Source organism: Tamandua tetradactyla, chromosome 9 (genome assembly GCF_023851605.1).
Source record: "Tamandua tetradactyla isolate mTamTet1 chromosome 9, mTamTet1.pri, whole genome shotgun sequence".
Taxonomy (NCBI): domain Eukaryota; kingdom Metazoa; phylum Chordata; class Mammalia; order Pilosa; family Myrmecophagidae; genus Tamandua; species Tamandua tetradactyla.
In genome coordinates this window covers 117,245,680-117,262,031 of record NC_135335.1, presented here as the reverse complement: position 1 = coordinate 117,262,031, position 16,352 = coordinate 117,245,680, and the positions used below count along the sequence as shown (strand labels likewise).

Below are 16,352 nucleotides of genomic sequence, written 5' to 3'. Positions count from 1 at the left end.
CTGCACAAGGTACAAAAAGATAAAGAACAAAAAGCAGGCTTCTTTATTTCTTTTTCTATTGTCTTTTTATTTCTTTTTCTGAATTAATGCAAATGTTCTAAGAAATGATGAATATGCCAAGTGATGATATTGTGAATTACTGATTATATATGTTGATGTTTTATTTGGTTCTTAATTTTTTAATTAATAAATAAATTTTAAAAAAAGTTGAACATGCCATAAGTATACAGACTTATGCGTGGCAGGCAAAAAATCATGTCCTCCTTAGAGTAGATTTGCTCTAAGTAACCAGAGTTGAAATTCTAACCCTTCCTTTTGACAGTATATTGCCCCACCTGTCTATAATAAATGTACTAGTGCAGAAATGTATGGGTTTAGAACAGACTGTCATTTCATGACACTATCAAATCTAATCATTCTGCTGGGTTAAAGAGTAGTTTTTGATGCTTACGGCAAGCTATTTCCCTTTGAAATACCTTTGATATAAAAATATGAATAATTCAACATAGAAACTTCATAACAATAGCAATAATAAGCTAAATCTTACTGTCAACATATTGCCAGAACATAGAATTAAAAATCCATTAACTAAAAAAAAAAAAAAAAAAAAGCGGGCTTCCTTCCTAATCTGTCCCCCACATAACCCAGTTGCCCTCACTGTAGACAGCCACTGATACCTCCTAATAGTGACTTTTCTACATACTTATAGACATTACGCACTGACTCTTGATCCTATCTATGTATATAATGTAAAGACATTTAGTAGTAACATAAGATAATCTAATATTATATACATATTTATAGTATTTTCAGAATGTAGGTAAAACTTCAAATATAACAGACTTCTAAATTAAGAATTCTCTGTTTCCTAGGTATTTAAATTTTGAGAGGAGGATAAAGTATTTGTTAAACTCCATTATGAACCAGGTACTATGCTAGGAGCTATCCCTACAAAGGCAAGAAAGAACGCTATTATAGTTTTGGAAGGCTACAATGACAACGAAATTAGTTATCACAAATCAGGAACTCAATCCGAACAATTATCCTCAAGAAGTTTAATGTAGAAAGTAAATGCCATCAATGCATTTAGCTATAAAATTTAGCCTTGAATTATTATGATAGAAGAGGGTGGATAATGGTTCTCAAAGGGGGAGTGTTCTAGTTTGCTAGCTGCCGGAATGCAACACACCAGAGACGGATTGGCTTTTTTTTTTTTTTTTTTTTAAATGGGCAGATACCGGTAATCGAACCCGGGTCCTCTGGCACGGCAGGCGAGCATTCTTGCCTGCTGAGCCACCGTGGCCCACCCCGGACTGGCTTTTAATAAAAGGGGATTTATTTCATTAGTTCTTCAGAGGAAAGGCAGCTAACTTTCATCTGAGGTTCTTTCTTATGTGGGAAGACTCAGGGTGATCTCTGCTGGCCTTCTCTCCAGGATTCTGGGTTCCAACAACTTTCCCTGGGCTTTCTTGCTGCATCTCCAAAGACCTGGGCTGAGCTGCGAGTTCTGAGATGAGGTATTCTGAGCTGCTTGGGCTGTGTTATGTTGAGCTCTCTCATTTAAGCACCAGCCAATTAAATCAAACATCATTCACTGTAGCAGGCACGCCTCCTAGCTGACCGCAGATGTAATGAGTAATAGATGAGGTTCACCTATCATTGGCTCATGTCCACAGCAACATAACTAGGCACCTTCACCTGGCCAAGCTGACAACTGAATCTACCACAGGGAGCTACCACTCCACAGAGGTTGTCTGGATATATGAGAGGACTTTTTTTTGGCTGCTACGACTAATAGTGGGTGCTACAGGCATTTGGTGGGTAGAGGCCAGGGATCATATGAGGACACCTGTAGTCACATGGTTGTCCAACAAATTATCCTGTATCCTGACTTATTGGACATCCACATAGATTAAAAAATCCTTGCTTATAATTATCTCAGCCTGGAACTAACCCCATTTATATATATATAGAATCAAAATATTCTGGGTACTATTTCAATATATGCTAAAATTTTGAACTACTGTATTTAACTAAAGAGGATTATGCTTTAATTTCTTTGGAACTTCACCAAAAGCAGTTCATTATTATGGAAAACTGTGGTAGACTGAATTATGTACCCCCAAATTCACACATTCTTAATCTTAATCCTCAGTCCTGTGGGCATGAACCCATTGTAAATAGGACCTCTTAAAGATGTTATTTTTGGTTAAGGTGTGGCTCAACTGAATAATGATGAGTCTTAATCTGGATTACTAAAGGCCTGAAAAGGAGTAAGCCACAGGGAAAGCTGGATATTAGTGGGAACCCAGAAGTGGAGAAAGGAGAGGATATCCCCATGTAATGGGAAAGCCAAGGAACCTCAAAGTATTCCTGTGTCAGCTCCACCAGAACAGTACGACCCTGGGAGAAAGCACAGTCCTGCCAATGCCTTGAGGTAGACTTCAGATCTCTGAAACTAATGCTGCTTATTGTGTAAATCAAACCAGCTTGTGGTAATTATAACAGCAGCTCTGTCAAACTAAGACAAAAACCATACTACCAATGGCTACTCATGGTATCTGAATTGCTTATTCAATACTTCATAATCAGTCTGTATTAGTAAATGCAGAATACATGGTGATTTTTTTTGTATAGGTACAAACATCTAACTCATTCATTATGCTTGCCAGATTGTTGTACCTAACCTTTTATGTATTGAAATACATATCATTTATTTTAAATTATTTTCTTTTTATTTCATCTTTATTTTGAAGCCAGGGCACTACTAGTATTATTCTAAAAATATGTGTATAGGAATATTATGGTATCTCTGAAGTTCGTTTCAGAGTACTTGAGGGTATAACAAAATATTTGTCATACAGGACTTCCGGTGAGATGGTGGAATAGGAGAGGAGGACTTCACCCCTGCTCCAAAGAACAGCTAGAGAAGGGACAGAAAAAGACCAGGAGAGTGATTTCAGGTATAAGTGACCTGGAAGGGTCCTCTACACCATGTACGAAGGCCCTGGTTGAAAAAGCAGAAGAACTGACACACAGATAAGTGGAGACTGGCCAGAAGGTGTAAACAGCCCAGTGTGTCCATTTCCAGATGGAGGCCTGGAGCCGTGAGGAGCGCACAGGCAGGGAGACGGGGACAAGGACGCACCGGCATAGAGTCCCTGATCCGTGCATATACCTGCACTGCAACTCATCACTACACTGTTGTGTCCCTGCCCACGCCCCACATCCTGCTCCATACCCATCCCATCAATACAGAGATTTAGACAACTGAAGGAAATCAACATTTAAAGTAAACCTATCAAAGTATTTACATGCTGTGAAGACAACAGAAGATCACTAACCACATGAAGATGCAGACAGATACAGCCCAGTCCAATGACCAAATTAAAAAACTGGTGGAGATACAGACCTTGGAACAACTAATAACAGATGTTCATAATTTTACTAAATAAAATTAGTGGGATGACTGACGATATAAAGGAGATCAAGAAGACACTAGAAAAACAAAAAGAGGAACTTCAAAGAATAAATAGAAAAATAGCAGATTATCACAGAGATTAAAGATGCTGTAGACCAAATAAAAATACTAGAGACATACAACAGCAGATTTAAACAGGTAGAAGAAATAGTAAGTGAACTAGAGATAGGACAACTGATTTTGAACACACAAAAGAGCAAATGACAAAAAAAGGTGGAAAAATTTGAATTGGATCTCAGGGAATGATGGACAAAACAAAGCACACAAATATAAGAATCACTGGTGTTCTAGAAGGAGAAGAGAAGAGTAAAGGGCTAAGAGGATTACTGGAGGATATAATGGGGGAAAACCTCCCAACCTTTATAAAAGACATAAATATGCAAATCAAAGAAGCCCAACAAACTCCTAATGGAATAAATCCAAATAGGTCTACCCCAAGACACATACTAACCAGTCTGTTAAATGTTGAAGAGAAGCAGAAACTCCGGAAAACAGCAAGAGAAAATCTACTACATACAAGGGAAACCACATTAAGATGAGTTTGGACTACTCAACTGGCAACTATGGAGGGGAGAAGGCAGTGATATGATATATTTAAGATCCTGGAAGACAAAGACTTCTAGTCAAGAACTCTATACACTGCCAAACCGTCCTTCAAAACTGAGAGAGAGATTAAAAATTTCAAAGACAAACAACGGCTAAGAGAATATGTAAACAAGAGACCAGCATGAAAAGAAAGACTGAAGGGAGTTCTGCTGGCTGAAAAAAAAAAAAAAGGAGAGGGAGGTCTCGAGGAGGGCACAGAATTGAAGAGCACCAGTAAGGGTAACCTAGAAATAAAGAGAGAAAGAGGGAAAAGAATATAAAAATCTGACAAAATCCAAAGGATAAAATAGTGGATTCAAGAAATGCCCTTACAGTAACGAGTCCAAATGTTAATGGACTAAGCCTACCAATTAAAAGATACAGATTGGCAGAATGGATTAAGAAATAAAATCCATCTATACGCTGTTTATAAGAGACTCATCTTAGACACAAGGATACAAATAGATTGAAAGTGAAAGGATGGAAAAAGATGTCCATGCAAGCTTTAACCAGAAGAAAGCAGGAGTAACTCTACTAAGAAAAAATAGACTTTAAATGTACAGATATCATAAGAGGCAAAGGATACTACATATTAGTAAAAGGGACAATTAACCAAGAAGAAGTAACAATAAAAAATGTTGACATTCTTAATCAAGGAGCTCGAAAGTAAAAGAGGTAAACATTGGCAAAACTGAAGGAAGCAACAGACATTTTAATAATAATAGTAGGAGATTGCAATACACCACTCTCCTCTATAGACAGAACAACCAGACAGAGTATAAATATGGAAATAGAGAACCGAAAGAATTTGATATATGAATTAGACCTAATAGACATATAAAGGTCATTACACCCCAAAACACCAGGATATACATTCTTCTCTAGTGCTCATGGAACATCCTGCAGGATAGATCATATGCTGGGACACAAAACAGGTCTTTATAAATTTAAGAACATTGAAATTATTCAAACCGTTTTCTTTGATCACAATGGAGTGAAGCTGGAAATCAATAACCACAAGAACTTTCACAAATATATGGAGATTAAATAATACACTCTTAAACAATGAGGAGGTCAAAGAAGAAATTGCTAGAGAAATCAGTAGCTGTCTGGAGATGAATGAAAAGGAGAATACAACATATGAGAAGTTGTGGGACGTGGCAAAGGCAGGGCTGAGAGAGAAATTTAATGTATTAAAAAAGAAGAGGGCATTGCAACGGTGGCTGAGTGGCAGAATTCTCATCTGCCATGCTAAAGACCTAGGTTCAATTCCTGGAGTCTGCCCATGCCAAAAAAAAAAAAAGAAAGAGCAAAAACTGGGGACTTAACCCCATCTGGAGGTTATCTGGAGGACCTTGAGAAAGAATTGCAAACTAACCCCAAAGCAAATAGAAGAAGAGAAATGACAAAGATTAAAGCAGAAATAAATGAATAGGAGAATTAAAGAACAGAAAGAAATAAAACCAAAAGTTGGTTCTTTGAGAAAATCTGTAAAATGGCTGCTATCAAACAAAGAGGAAACCACAAATGTTGAATAGGTTGTGGAGAAATTGGGACAATTATGCACTGCTGGTGAGAACGCATAATGGTATAGCTGCTATGGAAGACAGTCTGGCAGTTCCTGAGAAAATGAAATATCGGGTTGTCCTATGACCCAGCAATACCACTACTTGGTATATACCCACAAGAGCTGAAAGCAGTGACACAAATATACTTTTGCACCCTAATGTTCATAGCAGCAGTGCCAAGAGATGGAAACAACTCAAGTACCCATCAACAGATGAGTTAACAAAATGTGGTATATAAATACAATGGAATACTATGCAGGTGCAAGACAAAATGACATTCTGAACCACAAGAAAATATGGATGAGCCTTGAAGACAAAATGCTGAGTGAAATAAGCCAGGAGACTTATTTCAGACAGGGACAGATACTGTATGATTCCACTTCTATGACCATGGTAAAGGTAAAATCAGAGGCTAATAATATAGAATATAGGGGACCTAAAGATGCACAGGAGCTTAAGATGGGTAGACATTTTGCTATTGAAGTTAAACTCAATTGTAAGGGAATAGACAAAAGTGAAGGCAGTTCACTGGTGGGTTGGTAAGTAATATTACCATATTGAAGGTGAACATGATTGAAAGGGGTTGTATAGACTCATGTGTCCCACCAATTAACACTACAAATATATAAGTTCTTGTATGAACTACTGTAAAGGTATCAATCTGGTACAGAGTGTATAATTTTGGGGTATGGGGGAAAATGCTATTGCATGCTCTGGGCTATGTTTAACAGGAAAACATCAACAATACTGCAGCATTACCAGAGGGACATAATGGGAGGAGGGACAAGAGTTTGGGGGAGGTTTGTATTTTCTATTTGGTGAGGGTGTTTATTGGTTATCTTTCTCTTGGGAATAATGAAATTATCTAAAATTGAGAGTGTTGATTGACTGTGGACTTTGAACATTATACATGAGACCCAGTAGATACATATGGCTAAAAGATGCGCTGAGAAGCAGATTGGCGAACGATGATTTAAACACATGACTGAAAACGGTGCTACTACAAAAAAAGGAACGAAGTTGCGAGGCAACCAACGATGTGAATGAACTTGTGGGACATTTGGTGGGGCAAAATAAGCCAGAAACAAAAGAGCAATATTTAGAAAATAGTTATAGGAAACTGGGGCCTAGATTGTAATCTCTTACAGCAGAAACATTTAGTCCCGAGTGGTAATTGTTATTTCTGAATTTTGAGGGGGCTGTTTCATATATGTATAACCTGGTATTTGGAGATAAGAATAATCAGGTTGGGATTAAGGTAATTCAGAATACAGTGGTAAGGAAGACACTGCCTGTACTTTAGAACTTCACCTATTCTTTGAGACCAAAGGAAGAAAGTTGTATTATGCCCAGAACCTAGGTTTTCAGTAGCACACACTGTAACTCAACCTGTCTGGACGGTTCATTTAAACAATCCAAACACAGGGAGTCCAGAATGAGAATGAGAGCCTTGAATCCTGTATAGCTTAAAGTAATGCCTGGCTACATTCCAAAGTATATTAAGCAGATAATCAAAAAATATTAGCAAAGTTCCTTGAGGTATGGGAGGAAAATTACAGATACTATGCCAGACAGTAGAGATATCCAAATCAACAGGCCAAGCCCTTGATCTTGAGGCATGCTCTTATGAAGCTTTGCCTACCTATAGGTATGCCTAACAGTCACCACTGGGGGACCTCTTTTGTTGCTCAGATGTGGCCTTTCTCTTTCTAAGCCCAACCGTGCAAGCGGAATGATTGTCCTCACCCCTATGTGGGACATGACATCCAAGGATTGTACTACTGGAGACCCCCAGGGATGAGTCTGGCCCTGGCACTGCAGGATCAACAACGCCATCCTGACAAAAAGGGGGAAAATAAGTGTAACAAATAAGGTTTCAGTGGCTGAGAGAGTTCAAATATAGTCAAGAGGCTACACTGGAGGTCACTCTTACGCATGCTTCAGTTAGACACTGCTACCTATTGTAACTTGCCAAAGCCCAACCAAACCACTCCTAACAATCCAAAAGAATACCTAGGACATTATATAAGACTCTACAATGGTTTCATGCACTAGGGTAAGTTTCCAAAACCTACAACCTCTAGATGGGTCCCTGGACCAGGTAAATCCTGAAAGGCACAGGGGTCAGTTCTTCCAGAACATCAACTAGTTCCATCCCCCATCCCATATTACTGATAGCCCCTTCCAACAAGAAAAAGTTAGAATGGGTATAGCCCAAATACCTCTAAAAAATGGAACAAAGATCAAAGGTGATGGTAGACTTACTAGAGAAGATAGGGTTTAACAAATGAGTATGAGTGCTAAATCACTGTAGAGATATTTCTTTTAGCCCCCAGTACTTTAGAGCAGCTAGAAATAAAAACCTAAAATTGTGGAACTGCAACCTATACCAAACTCTGAAATCTGCTCTATAACTGATTGTTGCGATGTACTGTGAATTTTATTGCTTATGTATATATGTTATTTAAAGAGAAGGAGAAGTATAACAGAGAAGATAGGATTTAACAAATGAGTATGACTGCTGAATCATTAGACTGATATTTCTGCTGGTCTCCAGTGTCTTGGAACAGCTAGAAGAAATAACAAAAAAAGGTAGAACTAATGGTGGAACTATCACCCATACCAAATTTCAGAGTCTATTCTATGACTAGTTGTTAAAATATAGTTGGAAATTTATTGCTTTTTTGTGTATATATTTCACAATTAAAAAATGTTGAAAAATATATATATTTATTAAAAAGAAGGTGTTGGGTCCAACAGGCTTAGGAACCAATTTTTGTTCTTTAAAGACTTTGGAAAGAAAATCATTAAATGTACAAAGTGAATAGCTACAAAATAATAGGAACGAAAACATCTTTTGTTGCAAGAGATAAGGAACTGTAGCTCCTTAGTAAATTAAAGAAATTTCCTAAGGGGGATGGTCTATGTAATATATAGTTTATAACATAACAGCAACAGAAAGAGCTATTAAAAAGATGGAAAGAAAAGCTTTATATATTGCTTGAATCTTTTAAAAATTAGTAAATCAGCTTCCTTTATCATTTTAGGCTTTCCATAATTTATGTTTAAATTGAAAAACAAAACAAAATAAAAACAGAAACAATCCAAAACCTCTGGGCCCTAAGAGGCATTCCACATTTCAGAAGACAGTCTTATTTTTATTTCTTAATAATTATACTAAATATTTTGGGATGGGAAAGGCATCCTCATTTCTTTCCCCTTTATAATGCCTAGGATTTATTTTATTTCTTTCCTGAACTGTCACAACCTTCACATTTTATACCTGACAGCAAATGTAAAAAGCACTTATATAATCTTGAATCATATTAAAATTTCTTTAAAAAATATATATATATCCTGCAAAGATATAAAATAAACACCAAAAATCCATCTCAGTTTCATTCAGGAAGTTGCAAGAAGCAGCATAATGTAACGATTAGGCACTCAGTCTTTAAAGGTTAGATGGACTTGGGTAGAAGTCCCGGCTCTGGCACTTATTTCTTTGTTGACCTCAAGCAAATCATTATAGCCCCACAAATATTTTATTCACTATACCTCTAAGAGACACAGTTTCTTCAACTCTCAACTGAACATGGTGATAATGTTTACTTTGTATGTTTGTTGTGAAGATTTTTTATATATACACACCATTAGCTTTGCGTATTATTGCGCATATAGCTATTAAGAGAAATAGGGAAAATTCCTATTATAACATGCTGCATTTCTCAAATCAGGGAATACTGGTCCTAATTTTTTTTAACTTTTGAAAATATAGCATATTTACAAAGCAAAGAAAGGAAAAAGCAGTAATTTTTAGGGTACTCTTTAACAAGTAGTTACAAGACAGATCCCAGAGTTTGTCATGGGCTAGAAGGACTTTTTCTTCTAGCTGCTCCAGAATATAGGAAGCTAGAAGGAATAAATACTCTTTTATCATAACAACAGACTTTTTTTTTGTGATAACATTTCTACAAAAAAAACCAATACATTTCAAAGCACAGCACAACAATTAGTTATAGAACAAATTTACTTCTAGCTGCTCTAAGATACTGGAAACTAAAAAAAATATTAATGATTCAGCAATCATATTTGTTTGTTAAACCCTCCCTTCTCTGTATAACTCCAGCATCACCTTTGATCTTTCTAGCCCACTCTTTAGGGGTATCTGGGCTATGGCCATTCTAATTTTTCTTGTTGGAAGGGGCTGTCAATAATATGGGGTAGGGAGATGTATTGGTCCTATTTTTAAAATTTATTTTCATTCCATCAACGCTGACATAGTTGTGGGCAAGAACATGTACACAAATAACAGATCACTGCTCTGTTTGCTCCACCTTCCCTCTGCATTAGGGTGAGTTTAGCTATTTATGCAAAGGAAAAAGATAACAATGTAAACCAGTGAGCAAGTAAAAAATAGTAAGTGTTAAACTGTTTGTACAGATTAGATGCTGAAGAGATGAGAGGAGATGAAGGCAGTTATACTCAGAAAGGCTTCATGAGATGGGGAAACTTGAGGGAGCCTTCAAAGAGTAGGATTCAGAAAGGGAGAGGTAAGAATGCCACTCCAGAGGAGGGGGAAACCATGAAATGCAGAAGCAATGCAGGACCTTAAAAGTCCTCTTTATCTCTAAAACCGTACTAATCTCATTACGCTCGTCAGCTGTGGGCAGAGCTATTTGAAAGGGACTCTCTTCCTCCAGGGCTACCTGCAGCTCTTGGAAGCAGCAAGGGAGGAGTGTTATTCTGCCTTTATCACTGCTGGTCCAGTGCTGAAGTTCTAAATTCTTCAGAATGTTTAATAAAGTTCTAAATTGAGGTTTCTTAGACTTGGCTTATGGTTCCATACCTCATGTAAGAGGTAAGATCAGGAGAAAGTTAAGGGAGAAGTCATTTAAATTTAGCCGACCATTTAAATTAAAGCTGTTTAAGACTTTAAAATTCTATTTCTCCCATGATTTTCTTAATTGCTAACATTCTGTATCTTCCCCAGGTATTTAAAAACACATCTTTCAAAAAAAAAAATTTAATCAGTCAGAAAAAAGACTGCATATTTTGCATCATCTAATATTTTGACTATTAAAATAAAGAAAGGAGGTGCAACAACAGTTTAGCGGTAGAATTCTCATTTGCCATGCAGAAGATCTGGATTCGATTCCCAACCCAAGCACTCCCCCACCCCCACCCAAAAAAATTTCAACAAAGGTACTGTAATAATAAGATACTCATATGGAAAAAAGAATGAAATGTGACACCCTCACCAAAAAGTATACAAAAAAAATAGAAAAGGATTAATTTCTAAGAGTCAGTAGTATAAATATAAATATCAAGGTAAGAACTTATTTGATTTAAATAAAAACTAAAATAAAACTCTCTTAGGTCAGTAACTACAAATAGTTAAACTTTAGCGTGGAAGTGTATTAATAGAAGAATAGAAATTAAAATAGGAAAATAAGAAGACTTACTGTTAACATATGTGTGTCTAATTCCGGGGGATCAATCAATCTATCCACCGACTCCACAAACACAAAAAAAGCTATTACTATCAGAAAAAGTCCATTAATAAATCCAGAGAGAATTTCTATTCGGCCATACCTAAAAAAAGTATATTTTTTATATTATATAAATATATATATAGTATAAAAAGTATATTTTTATATTTTTAGATAAAGAAAATAGGAATAACATACATTTTTAAAGTATATATATTCTTACTTTATAAATGAGAAAACAAAACCTGTATTTTCAAACTACATAAATAGTAATGTTGGCAAGATTTCAAACATCTTACTAACGCTTCCATATATATGTTTACTGAATTTTACATATTATTCTTACTAATTTCTTAGTAAGTTATTTCTCCCTCCTTTAAACCCTTAATGTGCTCTGTATCTTTTGTCATGGCACATGGTGCTTTGCACAAAAATTATTTGTTTCCTTGGCTCATCTATCTTTCAAAATATAAACAGCTGAGAATAAAAGGTGCATTTCATTAATCTATTCACAATAGGTCTTATCAAAATGATTTGCACAAAATATTGTCTCTGACGTATGCTGAAACGAATTATTTGCTTAATGAAAGGATATTTTTGCTTCAAATTGTGGACACTTATTTTAATAGCAAAGATGTGAATGACCACGTACATTCCATTGCCTCAAAAACAACAGCCTGGGGAAGAATCTGAAGAGTTTAACTGATCTGCTCTCCCCTATAAGAGGGATTAGTGAAGAACTATAACTGTGAGCTTACTGCCATTCAGTGTTTATCAGATGCTTGGTTCATTTCCTTTACCTACTTCAAATGAAAGAAAAATAATGCTCTGAAAAAATTATTTGCATTTAAAGTAATAACATTTTATTTCCTAAGAAAGATTTTGCACTGGAGATTTTTTCATTGTGCTACATCAGTTGATAGTCAATTTACCTACCCGTAGGAGAAAATCCGAGTGGCTTTCCATCTACTCATCAGTGCAGCAAAGAGGCCCATGACCAAAGCAGAACAGTCAAAGAGCATGTGAAATCCATCTGAGATCAGACCCAGACTATTGGTCAACACGCCATAGAATAATTCCACAAAGGTAAACAGCTAAAAAATGTTTAAAAAAAAAATAGAGGAGGAGTATGTTGGGAAATATTGTTTCAATATTTATCAGAGGATTTCAATCCTTAATTACCCAAACCTTACTTGAAGATATCATATAACTCTGCTTCTTTACTTACTGTAATTTATACTGGAAATCTTAGTCACATAAATTGTAAGAAAGATTAAACCAAATCAAATATATTTATAAACTACTGAGGAGATAACTTTGTTTACATGTCTGTAATAATCAAGAAAATGAACTGTAAAATATTAACAATTGGTGAACTGTAGTGAGCTCCTATAAAGAGTAGATATAAATCCTTAAAACTACTATATTTATTGATTTGAATAATTTTAAAATGCCTCAAAAATTGTTCACTTCAGTTGTCTGGAAATGATCCTACAGTCTTGCTACTGCTTAGAGAAAATGTAAATTTTAGCACATCTCTAATTTTAAATTTGGGAATTACTAAAATTACCAAAACTATCAAAATTAAAATATTAAGCTTTTAAGTTATGCCATAATATTTAAAACTCTTACCAGATTTAAGCACAAGAAGTAAAAGATCTGCCTAGAGTCACTCTCCTCAAGAATTTGTTTTAGTGATTCTTTAATAAACCTAGGGACTGACTGAGAGCTATGCTGAAAAGCATCACCCATGAAGTTATAAAGAGGTGTTCCTTCAGGAGAATATCCAATAAGGGTACCTTTCTGTCCTCTCTTAGAGGGAGATGACAAGATGTTGGCAGCTACAAGGAGAAAAGAAAGGAGTATTACAAAAATTTTGTAAATTTAAGTTACCAAAAACAACACAGTAACTGTCAGCACTAAATGTAAGCATTGAGCAATTTCCCAAATTAAGTAAATTATCTGACTATCACAATTCATAAATAGAAATTTGTTAAAGTAAAAACAAGCAGAAAAATGCTTACACAAAATGAAGAACATAGCACTCACTACCACTCCTCCAGACAGGACATGTTCAGTGCTCTCCTGGTGTGCTGCTTTGTTCATAGCTCGAAGCTGGTCTGTTATTGGATGTGTCCAAAAATTTCCAAAAAGGAGAGCACTGATAAAAATGGGAAAGGATCCATAGCGGGCACATTTGAAACCTTCCATTTTGACTGAACAAATGGAATCCACATAGAAATCCAGGATCATGACAAAAAAGATAACCGTTGTAAAAGGCATAATGAGAGAAAACCAAGATTCGACTTTACTCTAGAAATAATAACAACACAAAAAACTGTCACTTCTATACTGGTATAAGGGTCACATAAGATATTTTAATTAACATCTCTCTATATAAATCAATATAATAATAATGTTTCAACATGACTCATAAAATACCAACATATAAGAGTGACAAGACACTGGCACATTTTTCTCAGTATTCCCTAAAGAATTAAAACACAAAAGTGCTATTATTTAATAAGCACATAAATACAAGGTGGCCCATACCTCATGTGCCTAACATATGGTAGGTATTTAATTCTTTGCTCAACCAATTCCTTTAGGTTTAAGGAATATGAGGGATATGTATAAAGACATAATAGTATTTGATTTGTAAATCAAACTATAATTATAAACAATAAACTTAAGCTTTTTATAAACAATAAACTTAACTCCAAAATGTTTTCAAAACGACAAAGAAAAAGCAAAGATAATTAAATCAGTTTAAACTTCAAATTAAAATATAATGTACTGAACTAAAATTTATAAACATTAACAATTCATTTTACTTATTCTCAATAAACTCTTGTTCTTACCTCAGTCGTCACAGAAAGAACAACAACCCATGGGCACAAGAGAAGTGCAGAAACGAGATGGGATAAAGCTTGAAGACGCTTGGCTCCACCTATATCTATACAGAGTTTTCTGGAAGCTGTATGAAAACCAACTTTACAAAACAGAGCCAGTACTAGCAGCAATACTCCACCCTACAAGTAAAATTAGATAAGTCTCAAACACACACGGTTCAATATCCAATTCTTAAATACATGATATCTGAAGAAATGAACTAACATGTTTCTTTACATATACCAAATTACTTAATATAACTACTTAAATGGCAAACAATATTGTAAATTACCAATAACATTTTAAACACATATATAACATTAGAGTTGCTATAACTTTTCAGAATCTTTTGATAATAGTAGCAATAAAGAAAAGAACATACCTTGTGATCTGCCACACCTAGGAAGGAAATAGCTGTGTAAAGCATGTGAGTGAGAGCACTGTCATGATGTCCCTCAGCTAAGTGAGTTGAGTAAAGAAAAATTTTCCAAATATTAATTCTTGGAATCCTGAAGTCCTTCTGAAATGTTATGTACATCATTTTGGGTTGACTACAGACTAGTCTGAGGTCTGAAAACCTGCTACCCTCAATAACATGCTCACCTTAAAAAACAAAACAAAAAAAATCACCCCATCAATTTAAAACTTAACGTTGGGACATGATTTATAAATTGAGATGGCCTGTGTTTCTTTTGTTGTTGACAGAACAATTAGAGTAGTGCCTAAAACACAATTGCTAAATTTTAGTACTTAATCTCCAAAACCTCTCTGCCTTGGATCTCACACGTGCATGTGTGTGATGCCCCAATATATCCCAGAATAATTTGGGCAGTGAATAAAGAAGTATTTGCAAAGTCCCCTTAGGGGAATGGGGGAAAAGGAGGAAATATTTAACTTCTCCCTATGGAGACTTTCTGCTATTTTTGAAGCAGGGAGGACAACCAAATCAATAGGCCGAGCCCTTGATCTTGGGGTTCACCCCTGTGGTACTCAGATTCAGGTGTCAACTTGGCCAGGTAAAGGTGCCTAGTTCTATAGCTGCAGACATGAGCCAATGGCATGCGAACCTCATCTGTTCCTGATTACATCTGCAGTCGGCCAGGAGGCATGCCTGCTGTAATTAATGATCATTAGTTTGATTTAATTGGCTGGTGCTTAAATGAGAGTGCTCAATGAATGTAGCACAGCCCAAGCAGCTCAGCATACCCATCTCAACACCTGCAGCTCAGCCCAGGCCTTTGAGATGCAGAAAGGAATCACCCTGGGAAAGTTGTTGGAACCCAGAGGCCTGGAGAGAAGGCCAGCAGAGATTGCCTTGTGCCTTCCCAGGTAATAAAGAACCTTAGTTGAAAGTTAGCTGCCTTTTCTTTGAAGAACTACACGTTAACTAAATAAATCTGCTTTTACTGAAAGCCAATCCATCTCTGGTGTGTTGCATTCCAGCAGTTAGCAAACTAGAACAATCCCTATGAAACTTATTCCTACAAAGGACTGGCTAAGCCTACTTAAAATTAGGCCTAAGTGTCACTCTCAGTGAACCTTTTTTGTTGTTCAGATGTAGCCTCTCTCTCTAAGCCAACTCTGCAAGTGAACTCACTGCCCTCCCTCCTGTGCGGGACATGCCTTCCAGAGGTGTAAATCTCCCTGGCAACGTGGGGCAGAACTTGTGGGATGAACCAGGACCTGGCATTAAAGGACTGAGAAAGCCTTTTTGACCAAAAGGGAGAAGAGAGAAATGAGACAAAATAAAATAGTTTCAGTGGCTGAGAGATTTCAGAGTTGAGAGGTTATTCTGGAGATTATTCTTATGTATTATATAGATATTCCTTTTCAGTTTATGGTGTATTGGAGAAGCTGGAGAGAAGTATCTGAAACTGTTGAGCTGTGTTCCAGTAGCCCTGATTCTTGAAGATGATTGTATTAAGATATAATATTTACAATGAACTGTGTGATTGTGAAAACCTGTGTCTGATGCTCCTTCTATCCAGGGTATGGATAGATGAGTAAAAATAATACGGATAAAAATGAATAAATAATAGGGGAGATAAGGGGTAAAAAAAATTGTGTAGATGGAAATAGTAGTGGTCAATGAGAGTGAGGGATAAGGGGTATCGTATGTATGAGCTTTTTCTTTTTCCTTTTTCTGGAGTGATGCATACACAACTATGTGATAACACTGTAAGCCACTGATTATATACCATGTATGGAACGTATGGTATGAAGATCTGTGAATAGAAATATTTAAAAAAAAAAAAAATCAAGGGCTTGGGTTATTTTCTTGGGAGTCCCCAACGGTTTAGAGAGTATCCGCTGTTTTCCAGATGGGAAATATTACAC

General features: G+C 36.1%; 1 protein-coding gene and 1 long non-coding RNA gene across 3 annotated transcripts in view; one reads left to right on the top strand and one right to left on the bottom strand.

The window, feature by feature from the left end:
* The window catches only part of SLC30A5 (solute carrier family 30 member 5), a 61,860-nt gene that overhangs the window by 24,956 nt on the left and 20,552 nt on the right, over positions 1 to 16,352 (bottom strand). For both annotated transcript variants that reach the window (XM_077117408.1, XM_077117406.1), the window contains exons 7-12: positions 14,398 to 14,474; positions 13,985 to 14,155; positions 13,148 to 13,436; positions 12,756 to 12,964; positions 12,060 to 12,217; positions 11,097 to 11,226 (exon numbers count right to left, since the gene is read on the bottom strand). In XM_077117408.1, the coding sequence (XP_076973523.1) occupies positions 11,097 to 11,226; positions 12,060 to 12,217; positions 12,756 to 12,964; positions 13,148 to 13,436; positions 13,985 to 14,155; positions 14,398 to 14,474 (1,034 nt within the window). The remainder of the gene's footprint in view (positions 1 to 11,096; positions 11,227 to 12,059; positions 12,218 to 12,755; positions 12,965 to 13,147; positions 13,437 to 13,984; positions 14,156 to 14,397; positions 14,475 to 16,352) is intronic.
* On the top strand, positions 10,435 to 14,501 carry LOC143647401 (uncharacterized). Its single transcript, XR_013158038.1, has 3 exons — positions 10,435 to 10,492; positions 12,066 to 12,209; positions 13,990 to 14,501. It is a non-coding gene; the product is annotated as an uncharacterized LOC143647401 (long non-coding RNA).